At 38.5% G+C, this 22134-nt stretch overlaps 1 protein-coding gene across 2 annotated transcripts in view; it reads right to left on the bottom strand.

Moving 5' to 3' along the window:
* Positions 1 to 7061: 7061 nt before the first annotated feature.
* Positions 7062 to 22134, bottom strand: part of LOC140740740 (mitochondrial inner membrane m-AAA protease component AFG3L2-like) — a 40526-nt gene continuing 25453 nt past the window's right edge. For both annotated transcript variants that reach the window (XM_073070227.1, XM_073070228.1), the window contains exons 15-18: positions 20796 to 20911; positions 15313 to 15513; positions 13348 to 13542; positions 7062 to 10279 (exon numbers count right to left, since the gene is read on the bottom strand). In XM_073070227.1, coding sequence (XP_072926328.1) covers positions 10064 to 10279; positions 13348 to 13542; positions 15313 to 15513; positions 20796 to 20911 — 728 coding nt within the window. In that variant the 3' untranslated portion in view covers positions 7062 to 10063. The remainder of the gene's footprint in view (positions 10280 to 13347; positions 13543 to 15312; positions 15514 to 20795; positions 20912 to 22134) is intronic.

Below are 22134 nucleotides of genomic sequence, written 5' to 3'. Positions count from 1 at the left end.
TTTGTGTGATTTTTATTTATTGTACTGTAGCTTTGCATTTTCATACATTCCATGTTTCCTGAGCATTGAGTACTTCTAGAAAAGTAACTGTGTGCCTTATTTGGCATATTCAATATCATTACTCCTTCGTGGAATACAAAAATAATCAGAAGATGAAGCAATGTTTAAATATCAGTACCAGCTAAAATCCAGCAAGTAATCATTTTGTCTAATTAGAGAAACTATTCTTCAAGGACAAAGGCAGATAAACAGGACCCAGCACTGATAAGGCAAAAAAAGTGAGACAATACTTAATTTTACAAATTTCATTTTTTGTGTTTTTGAATGTCAGATAGATTGAGTGTTGACAGACAGCAAAGCTAATGACATGACATCTCATGCTTTTCAAAGGCCAGGTTGTAACGGTTACAGTATAGAATCTCCTAAGGCTATTCACTGTTTGGCTCTAGAATGATCATAGCCAAAAGAATACCTTTCCAGACACAGCATAAATACACAGCATCAATATTCATTTGCAAGTGCAGGTGATGGACTCTGCTCAGCAGAATCTACACCAATGGGCTCCTCTCCACAGAAATAACCACAGAGTTGGACGGATCACCAGAGAAAGCAGCAGAACACACACTCACCATACAGAAGGGGGAGGACTGCATTGAATTATCAGTCTCCAGTGGGAGATGCAGATCAGACGTTTCGGCATGGCTTTCGTAGGAACTTGGTCAATCTTTGGGGAATGAAGTGAAATTGTCAGCTTGTATTCTGCACAATGATCAGCGCAGGAAAAGGAGGATTCTGGATAATTACAAATGTTGGGAATATCTTGTGGAGTGGATAGAAGTGTGACACACTAGCAAAAACATCTATTTTAAATCTAAACAACTGATAATTAAGCATTTTCATATAAGATAAATCATGTGTAAATTGAATATGCTTTCATAACATAAATGGCAGTACAAGTTCACTGAACCATGGCCACAATTAAATAAATTTGTTCAATTAGTATTTCCCATTCCAAGCATCATTTGGCACTTTTCTACTTTGCTGAATATGCAGGATTTAATCACTATCATTTATAAGACTATGGTTTTCTACAAACTCCATGAGCAATTTCCTGCCTTACTTGATCATCCACAGCACTACACATGGGGACTTGATGTGTTACCCTTTATAAGTGGTGAAGATTTTACAAAAGGAACACTTGTATAGTGAAATCCTGATTTTAAAGCATATTACAAAGCATTTTTTATTTATAGGATAAACTTATATGCTTGCAGTCCTAATGGAAATTATTTGGGTAAGCTTCTATTTACCACACTCCAGCAACAATGCAGCTGTTCTATCTAAGGAAATATATTCACACTTCATTATAAATATGGACATTTAAATTTGTAATAAAGAAAAACATGTTTGTGCAAAATTTTTTAAAATAATATCAAAGTTCAAAAAGTTTAAAGTTCAAATTTATTATCAAACTTATAGTTGCAAGAAAAAGTTTGTGGTTTTCTGCATTAATTACTCATACAATGTGGTCCGATCTTCATCGAAGTCACAATAATAGACAAACACAATATGCCCATTCTAATAACACAGTCTTATCATGTCTTTATTGAACACATTGTTTAACCATTCACAGTACAGGCAAGAAAAAGACATGAACCCTTGTATTTAATAACTGGTAGAACCTCCTTTAGCAACAATAACCTCCACCAAATGTTTCTTGTAGCTGCTGATCAGACTTGTATCATGGCAAGGAGGAATTTTAGACCATTCCCCCATACAAAACTGCTTCAGTTCATCAGTATTTCTGGGATACTTTGCATGAACAGGCTATGCCACAGCATCTCATTGGGATAATGTCTAGATTCTGACTTGACCACTCCAAAACACAAATTTTCTTCTTTTTAAACTATTCTGTTATTGATTTACTCTTGTGTTTTGGATTATTGACTTGTTGCATCACCCCGTTTTTATTAAGTTTCTGGTGATGGACCACAACCCTAACATTCTCCTGTAAAATGGCTTGATACAATTTTGAATTCATTGTTCCCTCAATGATTACAAGCTGTCCAGGACCTGAGGCAGCAAAGCTGCCCCAAACCATTATGTCCCTTCCACCATGCTTCATAGTTGGGATGAGGTTTTGGTGTTGGTGTGCAGTGCCCTTTTCCCTCCAAACATGGCAGTGTGCATCTCTGCCAACAAGTTCAACTTTTGTCTCATCTGTCCACAGAATATTCACAGAAGCTTTGTGGGGCATCCAGCTGGTCTTTTGCAAACTTGAGATGTGCAGCAATGTTTGTTTTGGAGAGCAGTGTTTTCCTCCGTGGCATCATTCCATGAACACTATTCTTGTTCGGTGTTTTTCTTATAGTGGACACACAAACAGAGGCTTTAGCAAGTTCTAGAGATTTCTGCAGGCCTTTTGAACTCTTGGGTTCTTTCTCACCTCCTTCAGCATTGCACATTGTGCTCTTGGTATGATCTTTCTGGGACACCCACTCCAGAGGGAGAGTAGCAATAGCACTGAATTACCTCCATTTGTAGACCATCTCCCTTAGGTGGACTGATGAACACTCAGTTCTCTAGAAAGCTTTTGTAGCCTTTTCCAGCTTCATGCATCTCTATAATTCTTCTTCTAAGGTCCTCTGAAAGTTGTTTTGATCCAGGCCTAGTGCACAAAAACAGATCTTTCTTGTAAAGAGTAGGCTCTATCAGTAACCTGACTTTGTGTGTCTGTTTTTTTTTACAGGGCAAGGCACCTCTACAACCCACACCTCCAATCTCATCTCATTGAGTGGAACACCCGACTCCAAATAGCTCTTGTAGAAGGCATCACACCAGAGGTTCACATACTTTATTGAACCTAGACTGTGATGGTTTAAATGCAGTGCTAAGTATTGATGAGAAGTAGTACAATTGTTTGTGTTACTAGTTTAGGCAGGTTGTGTTTGTCTATTATTGTGACTTGGACGAAAATCGGACCACATTTTATGATTAATTAATGCAGTGAACTAAATAATTGCAAAGGATTCACTAACTTTCTCTTGCAATTGTACATATATGTCACTATATACTACTGTGACATTAATTTTCTTGCAGGCTTTCATTGGGAATATGGTCCCAAAGCTAATTAATGACAAATGCATAAAAATGTACAATAGGCTTTATGGCAGGTATTAATTTGTGAACAGTGTTAATATATTGATCACTGTTGATATATTGATCACAATGGTGCACCTCAGTTTGGCAGTCTCTTTCAAGATAGTTCTGCAATGTTTAATTTTGAGCAAAGTATTACAACAAAAAGTTTCAGATTAACACAAAATATTGATAATGGGTTGGATTCTGTAATATCCAGTATTTTTGTGTGGAGCTTTTTCTTATTAAAATCTGGAGTTCCTTTTTTTCCTACATTAGTTTCAATTTGTTCCTTTCTGCAGGAAATTTGAGACCTAGCAAGAGGTCAGGGAGCTTGTTGTCCCAATAAACTTGCTGTTGAATAAGGATCTGAAAGGCTTCAGAATAAATCAGTGTTAAACCTCTTTCATAGCATGTGAAATAAAGTTTAGACTATACTCAAAGGAGAAATACTGGCAAAACATTAATTTTTAAATCTACAGTTTTTAAACATTCTTTTGACAGGATGAAACCCCATTCTGTTGGATATTATTTTCCTGGTTAGGGAAGTTGTTCAGAAATTATTGCTCACAGTATCATTAACAATTTGGTTACCCTGATTAGCAATTAATCACTGTTTCATGCTAATGTTTGTAGAAACCATCATTATCAACTTAAAATGGAAACTAGTTAATATTTATGCCAAATCAGTGATCTTCAAGTGATTTTGTTTGCTAAGCTGCAAAAGTGTATTCTGTGAAAAATATTCTGGATTTCTGTATTTAACCTTGGCAGATGACAGATTGTTCATGGGTACTCATGGAATCCAAGAGGAAAAGAGAGATGAATCTGTCAACTGAATGTTGAAGATGCCTCAAGGGCTTCAACTGACTGACTAGCTAAGACACTGAATTTGATGGATGTCCTACCACTTAATGAAACCCATACTAAGAGCAAGGAGTAAGCATGTCTTCAAAAGAAGACAGATGACTATAGGTTTGCCACTGATGCTGACAACTCCAAAAGTAGTAATCTATCTGAAGAATGAGGTATCTGACTATACAGAGCCTTTGTGTATTAAAAACCCAGGCGCTAACGCAGAATTCATAACATTTGGTAAGGTGATAATTGTTAATGCCTGCAATGAAAACTAGCTCCATCCAGTTCCACCAATCTGTGAACAGCCACCATCGTCAAAGGGACCAGTTGACAAGCATCTTGAACAAAAGGCGAAGTACTTCCAACACCTTCTCAAAATCAAGGTTCCAAAATGGCTAATACATCTATATTCAATACAAAATCCCATGAATTTATGAAACAACTGATCTTAAAGTAGCAAAGTTAGTCAATGATCCTTGGGCAATATCATCATTTTACACAATATGCTAACTACTGGAGATACACTCATCCTTCAAAAGATTAGCCTTATAATCAATGTGTACATTCTCTTCCAATGTGCTGTTTTTATATTACGTTGAAACTCCCATGACAAATTCTTCTTCTCAGCACAAATAATCCTGGAGATTTAAAGAAGCAGATTTCTAGTCCAGTGACCTTCAATTATCAATTTACACAGTAACAACAGTGTTACTGACCTTCACTTCCACAACTGCAAATACCCAATATTACGTTTGGCCAAAAATTAATCAAAAACCTGTAATCCAGTGAATAGCTAGAGACTCAGGAAAGCCTGAAACCGAAATTTAGCTCCTTAGTGGATTGGTGGGTGATTATTCAGCATCAAATAGCAAAGTCACGTGCGCAAAATCCCGACTTCAATTCTTGTGAGATTACAATTGGGTTGTTACATTTGGTTTTAGTACCTGGAGCAAAAGAAACTAAATCAGAATTGGAATAGATTCCTGCCCGATTGCTAATTGGTGACTGCTACTGAGAAGCTGATAATTATGTCCAAGATTGGCTCAGGATAAAGTCATCTGTCATTCTCTCCACTTACAGTGAATATCCCACAACTGATGCTATATGCACAAGAGAGCTGTTGAGGAATGCAAATGTGGAATTGTACTCAAGTAAGAATTTATGTCGCTAATAGGTGGAAGGGGAAAACTACAAGTGCAATAAAATTACTATAATGGATTTAATCAGTTTTATACTCCTATTACACAGTGAGGGAAAATAAAATTGCATGTAAATTTACAAGATAAATCACTCAAACTAACTGGTTTAATACTTAACATATCATTATAGAAACGATTAATGCATGTAAAGTTAAGTAATTTGGAACTAATATAGTTCAACGTTATCAGCGTGATAGCTTGTATGTCCAGAACAGTGTGGAGATTATATTTTAGCTAAATTCTCAAAAAACTGAATCCTTCAGCTTGATTTTTCGACTGCCGACAGGAGCTCTACACTGATGGTGCCAGTTGAGATTATCCTATGGCTGAATACAAAATCCCTGCCTCCAGCCATGTTGATCCCGTGCAGTTACAATAGGGGTTTCTACTTAGCAAAATGAAGTTATCCAATAACTCCAGTTTAAAAAAAGCTGGACAAATTGATTTAGTTAATGACAGCCCAGTCTACTCTCAAAGCGACAGAAGCTGCCATTGTCAGTGCTATCAAGTGGAACTCACCAAGTAATAAATAGTTCATTGAAGCTTATTTATATTTTCACCCAAATCAATTCACTCCATTACACCAGCCTCGCTCTACACTTGCACTAAGGAGCTGAGGATAGCTGTCCTCAAGGCAACATTTCATCAAATGTGGCAACAAGAAGCTCTATAAAACTCATGTTAGCAATCCGTGACTGAAGTTGCATTGCTCCCTGACATCACCGCTGCAGCTTCTTCAGCTGTGTCTTCAATGACCTTCCACACATTGCAATATAAAAAGTGGGGCAGTTTCCTGATGATTACACAATGAACAATCCAGTTTGTAACTCCTCAGTTAATGGAGCAATCCAAACTAGCATCGTGCATTCCACATTGACATCCAGGGACAAGCTTTCAGGCAATGACCATCTTGAAAAGAACAAAGAGTTAAAGATTAGCCTTATTTGTCACTTGTACATCAAAATGCATCATTGACCAGCACAGCCTGGGGGTGTGCCAGAGACAGCCCACAATTGTTGGAATGCTTCAGGTGCCAACATAGCATACCCACAACTTACTAATCCATCTGCCTTTGTAACGCAGGAGGAAACCCACGCAGTCACGGGGAAAAATGTACAAAATCCCTACAGACAGCAGCGGGAATTGAACCCCAATTGCTGGTGCTGCAAAGCGTTACACTAACTGCTACGCTACCATGCTTTCAACTACGGACATTCACACCATCAACATCCTGGGGTCACTACTGATTAGAAACTAATAAAATCTAAATCTCTGACTGAAGTAAAGCCTCTGAAAAGAAAAAGTCTGTGGAGAGTTGAGCAACTTGCTGGGGTACTTATCAGCATAACTGTACACAGCAATATTCACCACTTAAACAGTGGGACAAGACAAACCAAAATCCAGTGATTACAGTTATCAAATCATCAAGATCAAACATTTCAATGGTATAATACTCAATTCACAATGAAAAGAATACTAATAGTCACTTTGCATCACATCTCCAATAATAGCTTTAAACAAGTTTTAGCAGCTGAGCAAAACAGGCAAGGCAATGTTTGATCCCTGGAATGTGAATTAGCTCATCGCAGCAGGATGGAGGCAGAGGACTTCTAATTTTTCTTACGATCTTTACCATGGATTAAGGAAAAGATCCAAATGACTTCAAATGGAAAATATGCACATTGATCTATCTTAGTTGTGATTGGTCATTTGGAATAGCTTAGACATTCATTGCGGCACCTTATTGATATTTTTAAAAATCCACTGATAAATAGCAGCTACTGGGCAAGGTACTGAAGGTCACCTCTTGCCCAGGAACACTGGGAATTGTAATCTATCAAGTAAAGAACTGTTCTGCGACAGAAGTAATTAAAAAGAGTTTAATAAATGAATAGCATTCAAACAAATATGAAAGCTAATAAATTACTGCACCATGCATTGCAACACTTTGAAATCCCACTCATCAGGATGCCAATATAAGCAGCATCCTTACAGCTAAAATTCTTAGCAAGAAGGACAGTTCATTCCAGATCAATAATTTTATTAATTGGCAGCTGTTTCTCTGCTTGACTGCTGAACACTTCCACCATTAGTTTCTATTTATATTGTAAAACAGTGCATTGTCTGTTACGAATGAATTTAACCAGGCAATTTTCTGCATTTGCAGTATTATATGAGCTAACAAAAAAGGCTGCAGCAAAATCTATTATTATTAATCATTCCATATCCATGGAAAACAGTCCTCAAATAATTCAATTAATGTATATTGAATGACTTGGTTGACTCAGCTGCCAGCAGTCAGCCTCATGACACTGAGGATATTATTAGCCTCTTCAAAAGGTTTGATATAGTTGATGAACAATAAGCTTTAAGAATTAATGAGTATCATTACAGCAAAGTTAATGACCATACCTTACTTTAATATAAAAATGGCAAAAGGAAACAACAGATTTCAAAGTTTTATCTAAGAGATGAACAAGATATACTACAGAATGGAAGCAATGATCAATATTTGAATCACAGATATATAAAAATAAAATCAACTACACAAGAGGTAACAAAACCAGAATATTTAACACCTCATTAGTGCTTTAAATCAGATTCTATAAACAGAACTTTGCCAGGTTTACAAGATAATAATCCTTGTTCAAGTTTTTTTGACATTTTTGTCTTTTGGAAAGAATTTTGGGAATAGCTCAGAATGAAATTTGTACTTTTAAACAAAAGCAGTAATATAGGTTTAAAAAGGCAACATATTGCAGGTACTGAAAATATCCACAGATGCTGGATGGACAAGTAAAACTTGTAACAGTCAACTCTCTGATCCCATTAGCCAAATGGTCCCATTCTCCTCAGGACATGAAAGTCCTTATTTACTAAGGACATATTTTCAAAGAAACAATTAATACTAAGCCACTTGTACTGACATGGTTTAAAAAGTCAGTTGCATACACCAACTCATTTACCATCATCTGAACTGTTAAGTTAAAAACAGGTACGAGAATGTAAGCTGCATACTTGGGTTTAGTAGCTGCAGATAGAAAATGCAAAACTCAACATTTTCTGTGGAAAATAACCAGGTGGAAATGTGACACAAATGCTTGGGCATTATAAAGGGATATTATTGTTCATTTTTTAATATTGAGAAGGGAAAATTATTTTGTGTATTTATTCACTGCCTGCAATACAAAAAAAAATCAATGAGCCAATTAAGACCCTGTTCAGAAATTTCTCTTTTGAAATCAGTAGTCAACTATGGCAATATATTCAGTTCATCTCCCAAAGAGACCTCATTGTTTCACCCTGGATTACAGTACAATAAATTTAAATACTAGACATTATGTACATATTTTTAAACATGTCACACTGATCAGTTTCTGAACAACCAGCAACAATATGCTAAGAATATCATTGTATGACAATAAACTCAACCTTGACTGCTTAGAAAATTTATTAGCCATTGTGACATGAGACTGACAGTTACTGAAACATGGTCAGTTCAGAAAAGAAATTAACCACATAATAAGCATTCTTACAGAATGCTAATTTAACAAGTTGCATTTGCTTAGATTGATTCCTACTATATGAAATGCAATTTAAAAACAACTTGAAATACCATACTGATTGTGAATTACTTTCACCGTACTTGCTGTACAATAGGTTAGGCCTGGGCATATTATCCAAACGAAAAGAAACCCTTGAGCAATTGAGGATATTAAAAAAAAATCATTTTGAACCTATGTAACCTCTGGCTAGAATAATCATTGAGACTAAATAGGAATTTTTGAACTGAAGTAAACTCTGTCTTCAGCAGTTAGCTAAAAAAAAAACGGCTTATATTAGTTCTCCTTTGGTATGCAGAGAGAGACATTGAGAGTTGATAACATTATACATTGCACCCTTGTTTGAGTAAGAAGAGGAGGACTCACTGATAAGGACAGGAATGAACATCCATCTGTAATTAAGTCAGGGCCTTGTAAAAGGAATAACTGTTAAGGACTGGACAGTACATCCATCTGTAATTAAAACCTTGATTTAACGAACTCTCTCATCTGTAACTAAGTTTTGCACCAATAGACTTGGTGGGAGTACCAGTTCTAATAACATCTGCAATAATGTATGGGACTTAATATAAATATATATATGGGACATAAATATATGGCTGTAACCTGACTAAGGGGTCCACTTGTCGTATGGTGGCAGTACTTACATGCCTTCCCTTTGACAGCTGGGTCTCAAACTCCTGCAGGAGGGTGTGCAATAAACTGCTGTAACTATAAGAAGCTGGTCTCCCGAGTTTTATTCAGATTTGACTTGAACTCCCTGAGCAGCTTAATGTTTCATGTTACAAAATTTGTTCAGTATACAGTGAAAATAATTAAGATAACAAAAAACCACAAATATTGTAAAGTACAAAGAAAGGTGGTGTTTGTTCACAGATGAACATTCACATTTGCAAAAATTTCAAATCTTTTAGCAACTGTGAGCTTATAATCATTTGAAATTTATTACTTTTATCCCCCTTTATCCTTTATATTTACCCTTGTCTTTCATTTGCAAATTGATACACACAATACTCCCTCCAGACAGAGAAAAATAACATTATCAGATTCATCCGAGTTCCAGGAGTCCAGCGGGCTCAGCAGATCCCTTCTCTAACTGAATCATAAATCAACATGCCACTTAGGTCAATGCAAGTTGGAACTGCAGGAGTTGCTTCATACTACCTTAGTCATCATGTGCCATTTTAAATATGAACTGCTCCAAACTACAGTGTATTCAGTTTCACCTTGTATTTGCAATGCAAACTAAGTTAGGACAGCATCAAGCTCTCCAATTGTCAAAGGCAGAAAGATGCTTGAGGTATTTCATGCCAGCTGTTTCTGTGGCAATTCCTCTTTATTCTCCTCCCTCTCCTGGTTCCAATCCTTTAGACCTTCAGGCAGAGTGGTGTCTTCTTCAAAGCTGCCCGTTCCTTCTACAAACTCTTCATATGTGGATTGCTCTGCAAACGGCCGTGGTCCCAAAAGATCAATCATGTCAGTTTTATCAAGTACTTCCTTTTGTAACAAATGTTCAGCCACCTAACAAAGGAATAAAGACACACACAGATTTCAGTTCAAAAGGAATGTGGTTCACCTGGATATGAGAGATATCTGGCACAATTGATTTCAAAATTTTGTTCGGTGCTTTCTTTTGAACAGATAGGAAGGAGCTGATAATATCAAAAGGCCTTTACATTTTGGCTATCTGAATGAAAATGCTTTTATTTCTGCACAAAGATTCTGCAGAAAGTCAATATTGTGCATCAATATTTTCTCATTTTCAAAAATTGTATTCTCTACACTATCTGTGCATTAGGGGTCACTTTGAGACAAGTAAATGGAATAAGTAATGTGATTTAAGAGCGATTACCATCAAAATCTTGCATGAAGGGGATGAAATCTTGATTCATTTTCAAGATAGCAACGTAAATACAGGTTGATGAGAGTAATGTCACACATTGTAAAATTCTGAATTAATAAGTGAATCTGATCAAAGCAAAGAAAAACTTATTGTGATATCTGGTCAGTTTTTACCAGAGGTTGGTGAATCTGTGGAATTCATTGCCACAGATGGCTGAGAAAACCAAGTGATTGGGTATATTTGGGAAGTCAAGTCAAGTCATTGTGGTTAGCAGCACAGGGGCACCTCAGAGGACTGTCCTGTCCCCCTTCCTGTTCCCCATTTACACCTCAGACTTCAGATACAACTCTGAGCCCTGCCGCCTGCAGTAGTTTTTGGACGATTTGGCAATTGTGGGCTGTTATCAGCCGGGGTGAAGAGGCTGAGTACAGAAGAGTGTGGACAAATTTGTTGAGTGATGTGGGCTGAATCACTTGCAGCTCAACATCACGATGACAAACAAATTGGTGGTGGACTTCAGGAAGGTGAAAATACCCTGAAATCCCATCTGCATTATGGGAACAGATGTGGAAGTCATCAGGGACTACAAATACCTGAGAACTCAACTGGACAATAAACTAGACTGGACTAAAAGTACAGGGCCTCTGTACGAGAAGGGACAGAGCTGGCTGTATTTCCTGAGGAGGCTCTGGTCATTCAATGTCTGCAGGACTGTGCTGGTGGCCAGCATTCTATACTACGCTGCTGTCTGCTGGGGCAGCAGGGTGAGAACAGCCAATACCAAGAAGGTCGATAAGCTCGTCAGGAAAACTGGTTCTGTTCTGGGAGTGGAACTGAATTCCCTGGTGGTTGTATCTGAGAAGATGCTGCAGAAGCTACGGAGCATTATGGACAATCCCTCTCACCCCCTCCATGATGTACTGGACCAGACCAACAGAAAAGCACTTATAGTAACAGACTGATTCCACCAAATGCACCACTGAACACCACAGGAGATCCTTCATCCCTGTGGCTATAAGAATCAACAACTCCTCCTCAAGTACATATGGTTTCATTGCACATCTGTATTTTGCCCTATTACTTTATAATACACATTTTGTATTCTTTTTCATACCTCAATACTTAGATCTTGTATTTTAAAGTATATACTTCTGACTGAGCAACCTTGCAACAATAATGCTCTTTAGGATAAAGTTATTATCTCATCTTGAAGTGGGGCTGATAGATTCTTGATTAGTAAAGGTGTCAAAAGTTATAGAGAGTAGGCAAGAGAATGGAATTGCGAAGGATAATAAACCAGCCATGATGGCTTGGCAGAGTAGGCTTGATAGGCCCAACGGACTAATTCAGCTCCTATAGGTCTTATGGTCTTTAAGTTTTAATTCATTAAAATGGTCTTGGTACAATAAAGGTTCTACTTAGTGTCTGCTGCCAAAATTCTATGTCTCCTTTCACTGCTTTGTTCAACAATATTTCAAAAAAGATATTTTATATTGGCATGAAAAAAAGTATGTACTTTTATGTTATGTATATTCAGATGTAATGCTGATGTTGCCACATGTTAATAAAAATGAACTGTGAAAATACTATTTCTGGTAATATATACAGTAATGAGGCAATAAAATCCTGAAAAACATGATAGCACCTAGAAATGCAGATTATAAATGAATGAATATTGACTGAGCAATTAAACATGTAGAAAGCCCGGAGTTGGAGTCACTGTTTTAAAGCAGAATTTTATAAGTCTTTGAAATAAAATAGAATGAATTGAATGGGTGAACAACAAAAATTGTAATACACGATGGAGTGTCACAAGATAGTAAGTTTAGTTGTGCAGAATAAAAACATAATCAATATGACCATATAATTACCGTAGATGTCGGATTATAAGCCGCTACTTTTTTCCCACATTTTGAACAGCTTTGAACACTGCGGCCTTTACTACGGTACGGCTAATGCATGATTTTTTTTCATGCCGCCAAAAACATTTTGCCTCGTAACAGTAGACCAATAAAATTGATGAGTAGTTCACAGAGGTCCAATGAAATTGTACAATAAATCAAGCGCACTTTCACAATTAAATTATTGTAAATCAGTCATTTGTACTCACCCTCATCAACATGGAAAACACTCGAAGAAAAGCATTGTGCTGCCTTTATGGCAGTTATTTAGTTTATAATATTTTCGCTTAGTAATTCATTTGTTAGTTAAAGTTAGAAGTGTTTTAACTATATTTGTTTTCTGTACTACATAGCGGGATGCTATGACGTCACACCCGGTTTCGCCGCGTCTTGTGGGAAAAATGCCGTTTGCGATAAACGGGAAGGCGGGGGGCGAGCGGCATTAGATCTGAGCGAACGCTGCTTTTAAGTTAAAGGCGATCAATAACTTTTCCTGGTAGGCTGCAGTATATATATTTTTTACCAGTCGTTAGGAGATATTGGAATGTTGTTCAGTAAAAAAGTATACGCAACGTATATTTAAAAGTAGCCGCGTTACAGGCACAGTTCAAAAAAAAGCATTTGCAATATGTATTTGTTTATGTTACCATATGGATTTAATTAAAAGTTAAAAAATCCTCACGTGTAATATCTTTCTGTGTAAATATCTCATATTACAACGTGGGACACCTGCGGCCGAAAATCCGGTGCGGCCTGTACAAGTACAAAATTGATTTTATTTCTAAAATTAGAGCCAGCGGCTTTTAATCAGGTGCGCTCTGTAGTGCGAAATCTACGGTACTTACTTTTTCAACTTCCAGTCGTTTTTCATTCAATAATGTGAAGGTTCTCTGGCTTGCTCTCCCAATAAGAACGCGAACCTCTTCGTCGATAATCTGTGCTGTGGTCTCACTGTATGGCTTTTCAACCAGCATGTCACCCTGACGTGGAAGGTCAAAGGACACTTGCCCAAGTTTCTCACTCATTCCAAACTGAACAATCTGATTAACAGGATATGGTGTGGAGAGAGAAAAGCGAGAGTCATACAGTACAGAAACAGGCCATTCAGCCCATCCAATCCATGCTATTAATCTGCCTGGCCCACTGACCTGCACCCAGCCCTTAGCCCTCCAAACCCCTCCCACCCATGTTCTTATCCAAAGATGGAAATAAAAAAACGGATCAGAGTTTCTTGATAATGCTGACATCAAATGAATAACTGCTGTATGAAGCAGGAGTTGGAATGGAAGGAATATTGACCAATGGTTAAAAATGAGTGTGAGGGCTTTGGTAAAATTAAAGGAGTGGTTGTGAACATGGTTGGAGAATTTAAATGTGGGGACAGGTTAAGTGATATCAGCATGTTCAATAATTCAACGCAGAGAAGAGGAGACTGAAATTAACTTGGACGAGAGATTACACGATGTAGAAGATGAAGGAAGAAAGAAGGTTGGGTGTTGAAGATAATTCGGGAATTGGATCAGGTGTCACACTGAGCAGGTTACTGCTGCTCAAAGCTTTGATTCATTATAGCACTCTGAACACTCGCAGGTATGTACTCAATTTAAACGCGACATCTGGCTGGGTTACACACAGTGGTGTGCAAATCCTGCTCTCCCGGCTCGCCCACTGAGTGCCAGGAATGTTGTGTAAGCCCTGTAGAGCGAGGTGCTGAGCGTGTGACGAGGCTGCCAGGCCGGCATGGTGAACGGGGGCCATCACCGGGGAATGGAAACATCATACAAAAACCCCTGGGCTGAAGACAGCTTGCAGCCAAACAATGAGAGAGGAGAGGCAGCGGAAGAAAAAGAGGGGATGGCGAGAGAGAATACAGGTGGGTCTGTTACAAGTAGATTCCTGAAATGGCTGCACTCACTGTGCTGAACAAGGTGCAGCCTTTGACTTCACAACTGGCCACTCCTCACACAGGCCAACCCAACCACAGACTTAACAGGCAGCCCCCTCCACTCCAAGCTGTGGGTGATTCATTGCTGTGGAAGAGATGGCAGAGGGCAGTGATTGCACCATGTTCCCAGCACATCAGCAGAGATGGGGCAGAGATCAAATCAACAGCAACAGCAGGAAGGCTAGGGTGCTACAACACCAGGCTGTCAGGAATATAACTAACCCCTTTATCTTTAATTCAATTATTGATCTCATTCTTGGGAATGCATCCTGAATGTTAAGCAACATCATACTATATGAACATAGTGCATTAAATTCTTAATTTAACAGTTCAGCATAGTTTTTAAACATCAACAAAATTATTATTCTGAGCTCTCTTACTCTCGACAACACTCCAATTCCTAAAAATAAAAATCAGGAATGACATGGAATTAGTTAGTAATAAAAATGCATTTCCACCAGGAGCGGAGTCAAAAAATTTGACAGAAGTAGCAGATATTGCAAACTAAACTGTGCCCCCTAAGGAGAAACACCTCTCAGCATTTTGTTGTGGGAGTGCATTAACTAGAATAGTGGATGTTCTATTTAACATGAAGGTGAAGAGAAATTTCTTCTCTGAGGGTCATGATACTTCGGAATCCCCTAGACTGGGGAACACTGGAGACTGAATCACTGATAATATTCAATGCTGAGACTGATGGATTACAGAAATCTAATCGAGAATTCAAAGGAGACAGAGTACAGGCAAGATGGAGCAGCTGAGATCAGATTAGACATGATCTTTCTCAGTGGTACTTTTGCTCCCGTTTCACAGGCTAGGTTCTCAAAGCAATTAAGGTAACGACGACACATGGATGGAGGTTTACCTGGGCATAAGCACTTTGGGTGATTTTTTTCAGATCATCCTGAGCACCAGTTGTGATTCGACCAAAAAATATTTGTTCAGACACTCGACCACCAAGCATCATGCACATGCGATCAAAAAGTTGCTCTTTTGTATAAAGATATTGCTCCTTAGGCAAGTACTGTGCATAGCCAAGACCTTTGCCACGAGGTATAATAGACACCTATAAAAAGCAATACATATTATATATTTAAGTATTCATAAGTCCATACAAAACATTTAAAGGTGACATATAATCCTTCCTACATTGAGCAGAACAGTTCACGTGCATCAACAAACACGATACACAAGGAAAAACTTTGTACTTCCTACCACCCAGGTCATTTCTGTAAGTTAGCCTAACCTTAAATCAACAGTAGTTAGTTTGCCAAGGACAAAAATAAAACTGGGGAAAATAGTTTTACATTTACTTTCCCATTCACAATCTGAATGCAGCAAAATGAAAGCACATCTCAAAAATAAACTCACTGATCTCTGATAGGCAAGCACCACAGGGAGGACATTAATAATTCACATATCAGGCTTTGTTTTTTTTCACCTTTAATCTTTGTCCAGGCAAGGTTATTTATTGTAGGCTGACTCAGTGAATGCTGATAATACATATCCCAGCAAGTGCTGTGGTCCTTGCAGACCCTGGCACTGGGGTCAGTGAGGACATTAGGGTGACTGAGATCACTGCTCCTGCTGGCCTAGTGGTGAACTAGATGAACTGGTCAGCTCTAATCTGCCTGGTCTAGAGCTGTCATGATGTAGTGGGACCATGTTACAATTACTGTGACTGCAGGAGGGGAGAGAACATGCAGACCATCTACTCACTGCTCAAGGGCAATCCGAGCTCAGTCCAATTTGTAAGCTGATGGGAGGTTATACAACCTTAGTGAACGCAAATATTTCTGTTTTGAGTTACTGTGATATTAAAAGGATGATAGTGACTTTGAGTAAGTTGCACCTTTCTGACTACTGCCAGTGGTTAGATCTGGACCATAGTTCTTCAGCCATTGTTGCTACAAACTTCCACATGTACATTTTGAAGTCCAAAACACATTGACAGTTTCAGAAGACTGATTCTGTAACTCTGTTTATTCACAGAGATGTTACGGCATCAGATGCCAGTATCCTGACCTACTGCTGATTGCTTCCCAAATCCTGATCATATCTGTTTCTGTAATAGTTGTACAAGGATTCAAGGGGTAAAGGGAAAAGCAAGCTGTTTTAAAACAATACAGTCAGCCCTCCTTATCCACGGGGGATTGGTTCCGGGACCCTCCCACCGCAGATACCAAAAAACAAGGATGCTCAAATCCCTTATTTAGCTGACCAGTGAGGTGGTCTTTAGGACCCGGCACAGCTCTGAATCCGCAGTGTTTCTGTTCACGAAAATAATCACAATCATGATTGAAAATAAAGTAGAAATAATAAAGCAATCGGAAAGAGGTGAAATGCCATCAGTCATCGGAAAAGCGTTAGGCTACAGTCGGTCAACGATCCAAACAATTTTAATGGAGCATGTGGATCCAAACAATTTTAATAGGGAAGGCCCTACCCCGATGAAAGCTACAATTATTACTAAGCAGCGCAGTGGTTTAATTATTGAAATACATAAGTTTCTTATGTGCTTTATATGCATAGAAAGGTAAAATGTATACTATATACCAAGACAAACGTTTGACTAACTGACACTAAATAATACCGGATGTACCTGTTCCGACTTAAAGACAGACTCAGGAACAGAACTCATTCATAACCTGGGTACTGCCTGTACTTCTAAATCATCTCTAGATTACTTATAGTACCTAATACAATGTAAGTGCTATGTAATAGTTGTTATACTGTATTGTTTAGGGAATAATGACAAGAAAAAATAGTCTGTACATGCTCAAACAACGAGTGCTGGAGAGAGAACTTCCGGGTTTTCCCAATCTGCGGTTGGTCAAATCCGTGGATGTGGAACCCGCAGATAAGGAGGGCTGACTGTATTTAGTTTGAATGTTTTGAATTATCTGTTTTTGCATTTTATCTTAATGTTTAATGTTTTAAAATTTTTACTTATGTACCTAAATGCCAGAAACTTTTAAAAAGCATTAAAATGAATTATAGCTTTTGCAGTCAGCAAAGTTGTCAAAGGCTATTTAATTGGCAAGATCACCTCAGCATGCTGGTGAATTCTGGGACACATAAACCAACGAGGCAGTCCCCCACATCTGGACTAGGTAATGTGGGTATATAGAGTCAGAGTACCAGAGCACAGAAACAGGCCCTTTGGCCCATCTAGTCCATGTCAAACTGTTATTTTGCTTTGTGCCATCAACCCACACCCAGACAATAGCCCTCCACACCCCTCCCATCCATGTACTCATCCAAACCTCTCTTAAATGTTGCAATTGAACTTGCATCCACCACTTCCGCTGGCAGCTCGTTTCACATTTGCATCACCCTCAGGTTTCCCTTAAATATTTCACTATTTGCCCTTAACCCATGATTTAATATGGGGATCGAGAGCAGCATAACCAGCCGAGCAAGATCTGCACCATTATAGTGACAACCCAAAAAAGCAACTGGAATTGATCATCTACCCAAGCACTAGAACTGCCAGGAAATGTGTTTGGTGAACTTGTGCCAGTCAAACCTTTCCTAAGTACAATATGAAGAAACCAGTGTCAGCAGAATGGTAAGCAAGTCTTTCTATTTGACTTCCCTTCTTCCTCAAAACTATCTGCCCCTCCACCTATCTTCATATCACCTGCAAACTTTGCAACAAAGCCATCAGTTCCATCATCCAAGTTATTGGCATATAACATAAAAAGAGGTCCCAAGAGACCCCTGTGGAACACCACTAGTTACTGGCAGCCAGTTGAAAAAGACTCCCTTTATCACTGGTCTTTGCCTCCTGCCAATCAGCTACTGCTATATCATGCTAGAATCTTTCCTGAATGCTATGGCCTCATAGCTTGTTAAACAGCCTCACACAGACCAAGGTTTGACAAGGTCAACATTCTTGACAAGGAAGAGAATGCCTAGTGGAAAAAGATTAGTGAATCACTAGAGATGGAGATGGAGCACATGAGAGACCAAAATGTAGGTTCTAAGAGTGTAGAGATAGCTCCAGTCTGTGACCTTACATTCCTAAAGGCAGTTTGGCCCTATATATATATATATATAAAATCAGCCAATCAAAACAAGACCAATGCAAACTAACCAATCAGGAATAGGCAATTCAGATCCAGCCAGTCAGGATAGAGCATTAATCCCAGCCATGCCCTGCTCACTTGAGAGGGTATATAGGAGGTGTCTCTAGGGGGACTTGTCATTTGACTAACTTGTGCCTGCGGAAGACAGTTGGGTTTACTGCTGTAAAGTTGCAATCAGTATCTGTAAGTATGTGACTGTTAAAGCCAAAGGATAGTATGGATAGCCTTCTTCACCATCTAATATAACCTCAATCTTGGTGTTGTTGCAAAATTGCTGATCCAGTTTACATTATCATTTAAATCATTAATATAGATAATAAACCACAAAGGACCCAACATCGATCCTTGTGGAGCACCTTTAGTCACTAGCCTCCAATCAGAGAAGCAACCATCTACTATTACTCTATGTGATAGAGTAATTACTCCTACTAAGGCCTACCAAGGCCTTACTTAGACTCCTACTAAGCCAACGTAAAATTAAACTGACTACTTCATCCTGAACAGCAAGTGATCTAACCTGTCAGATCAGCCTCCCATACAAGACTTTGTCAAAGCCCTAGCTAAAGTCCTTGTAGATGTCAACTGTCTTTCCTTCATCAAACTTCTTGGTAACCTTCTCAAAAAATTTATTAGACATAACCTGCTACACATAAAGCCATATTGATTATCCCTAATTAGGCCCTGTCCATACAAACACTTGTATATCCCATCTCTTATATCTTCTAATAATTTCCCACAACTGGCATCAGCCAGTAATTTCCTGGCTTACTGTTAGAGACTTCCTTCAACAATGAAGCAACATTAGTTATTCTCCAGTTTTTCGGCACCTCACCCATGACTAAGAATGTTTTAAATACCTCTGCCAGGGCTCATGCAATTTCTGCACCAGCCTCCACAAGGTCTGAGGTCAGGCTCTGAATATTTATTTATCCATCCTAATTCACTTCAAGACAGCAAGTACCTCTTCTTCTGTAATCTGAAAACAGTGTATGACCTTGCTAATCTTTTGCTCAGTTCTATTGTCACTTTGTCTGGCTCCTGAGTAAATGCAGCTGCAAAAAAACTTTAAGATCTTCCTGCCCATGCCCCATCCCTTTTGGCTCCATCCATAGGTGGCCATGCAGATCTTCAAGTGGACCATTGTGACCCTAACTATCCTTTTACTCTTTATATAGCTATAAAAGCACTTGGAATTTCCCCATAGCTCGTCTGCCAGAGCAACCTCATGTATTCTTTTACTCCTCCTGATAGTTTAAATGGATTTAATTATGTTTGTAAATGTCTGAATTTAATTTTTGAAAAATGACGTAACATTTTTGATATAGAGTTTTTTAATAGCTTCTGTGGTACCTTTGAAAGTTTGTGAACGTAGTGAGCTCCACTAACTCTCAAAGCCATTCTATGAGAGTAGTTGCGGAGAAGTCCATCACTACAGTAGACAAAGTCTAAGGTGTACCCAAAGATCCCACCACTGGAAGAAAATGTGGTCCAAGAGGAAGACGATATAGATTTTAGGGTCAGCAAATCTGACCCATTCCTTATAAACTCAAAAATTTATGACAAACAGCATTATTCGAACCTCTCAACATGCTAATTTATTTGTTTTATTTTAGGTCTTATCAATAACAAAAACACCCTCAAATTCTTCCATGCCTTTGAAAGGACCAGCCTGCTTTAATTAGTACAAGCATTAAGCAGACAAGGATCAGCAAAGTTTGCTCTAGATCATATATGTCAAACTCAAGGCCCGCGGGCCAAATCCGGCCCGCGGTGGAATTATCTTTGGCCCGCGAGATAATATCTAATTACTATTAAAGCTGGCCCCAGTAATCGAAGCGCCTGTGGCATATGATATGGCTAATGCTGAGTTTATTCAGGTACCAGGTTTTCAGGGTTTTTAGTGTTTATTCGGCAGTCTTCTTCATAAGAAACGGAATTTGTAAAGTGAAACACTTTGTAGTTATAGCAGAGACTGAGACACATGAGAGCAGGCTGAAAAAACGGAGGCAACGAAAGCTGCGTTCGCACGCGTTCGACTGATCCGGCCCGCATGAAGCTGCATTTTGCTCAATCCAGCCCGTGACCTAAAATGAGTTTGACACCCCTGCTCTAGATAAACCAAGAGTATAAAATAACATTTCAAGATTATTGTGCCTACTGCACTGTGTTGTGAAGGTCATTTAACATTAATAAATTTTAAGAATATTTACCATGCAGAATAATTTATTCCCCAAGCATATTCCTAATAATTCTTTACCTTAAGGAGAGGGTCTGCATGCTCCAGGAACCAACCGACAACAGCATGTCCAGCTTCGTGGTATGCAACAGTCCTTTTCTCATCTGGTTGCAAAACCTGTGTTTTTTTTTCTAATCCTAAAATAAAACAGGAGGGAAAACTGATCAACAAAGGAAAGATGAAAATTCAAATTGTTCAGTGAGAACTTGGAATTTGTTTAATAAATAAAATGGCCACTGAAAATACTTCAGCGATTTTAGTATGGCAAGCCATGAGAATAAAAAGACAGATTTATTTCTAGCAATAAAAATAGAACATGTTGCAAATATCCAGCAGGTCAGGAAGCAACTGTACAGAGAGAAAGTCAATTAACACCTAGGATTAATCACAGCTTAAGTACAAATGTGAATGCAGAAGTTAAAAATGTGAATGCAGAGGAGATAGTACTGAGCAATTACTGATGATGTTGTCAGGAAAATAGCAAGATAACTGGCATTGTTATAATCAGAATAAAGAAGATTGAAGGCTGAACTGATGTGAATAAAAATTTGAAACATCTAGGTACAGCATATTAAGAAGGATTGATTTTGCACAAAAGATGGGCCAAAAGCTAGGGTGCACAGTTTAAAATAGTGGAAGTCAACAATGGAGATTTTTTTAAAAAACCCAGAACACGTTGGGGATTTGAAACTCACTACTTTGAATAAACGCTGAGGAAGGCAGAAACCCTCATCATGACATGGCATTTACATGCATGCTTGAGGAGCCCATGACCTTCAGGGTTCTGGCCTTTGTGCTAGAAAATGGCACAATTAGACATTCTACATTCATAACTCTGCTGCAGAACTCTGGGCATTTTTGCTGGATTGGTTTCTTAATGATCTGAGTGCTTCTTGACCCTGATTGCTTCAGGATTCTATTAACATATTTTGTACCCTCTCTTGGCTCTACTGCTTTTGGTCACTGGTTGAATTCCTACTGGCTCTTGTGCCCATGTTTACATTTACAAAGGCTTTCTGGTTCTTTGTTAATTAAAGCCTAACTTTCTCCATTCCCCTCAGACCAGCGGCTTCTCAATCTATCTATCTGAAAATCAATTTATGTGATCTGGAACTAACAGACAAAATTGAATGACAAATAAGGTGGACAGAACGGGAAGAGGCAAGTATAACTGTTATGTAGTAGTGCGATCACTTGAGTTGAGTATGAAGTTTTCCTCAGGGATTGTTTATTGGTGGGTCCTCAGGTGGCTGATCCAGGATCCACGCATTCCGGTGAGGTGTGGGCAGCAGCAAGTGGTAGTTGAAGTTAGCAATTGGGTCTTTTGTGTGGCTCAGTTGTTCCTTTTGCAGCTGCTGTT

The sequence above is a fragment of the Hemitrygon akajei genome, chromosome 17, assembly GCF_048418815.1.
Source record: "Hemitrygon akajei chromosome 17, sHemAka1.3, whole genome shotgun sequence".
Taxonomy (NCBI): Eukaryota; Metazoa; Chordata; class Chondrichthyes; order Myliobatiformes; family Dasyatidae; genus Hemitrygon; species Hemitrygon akajei.
Note: the sequence above shows the minus strand (reverse complement) of the source record. Positions and strands in the feature narration are given on the sequence as shown.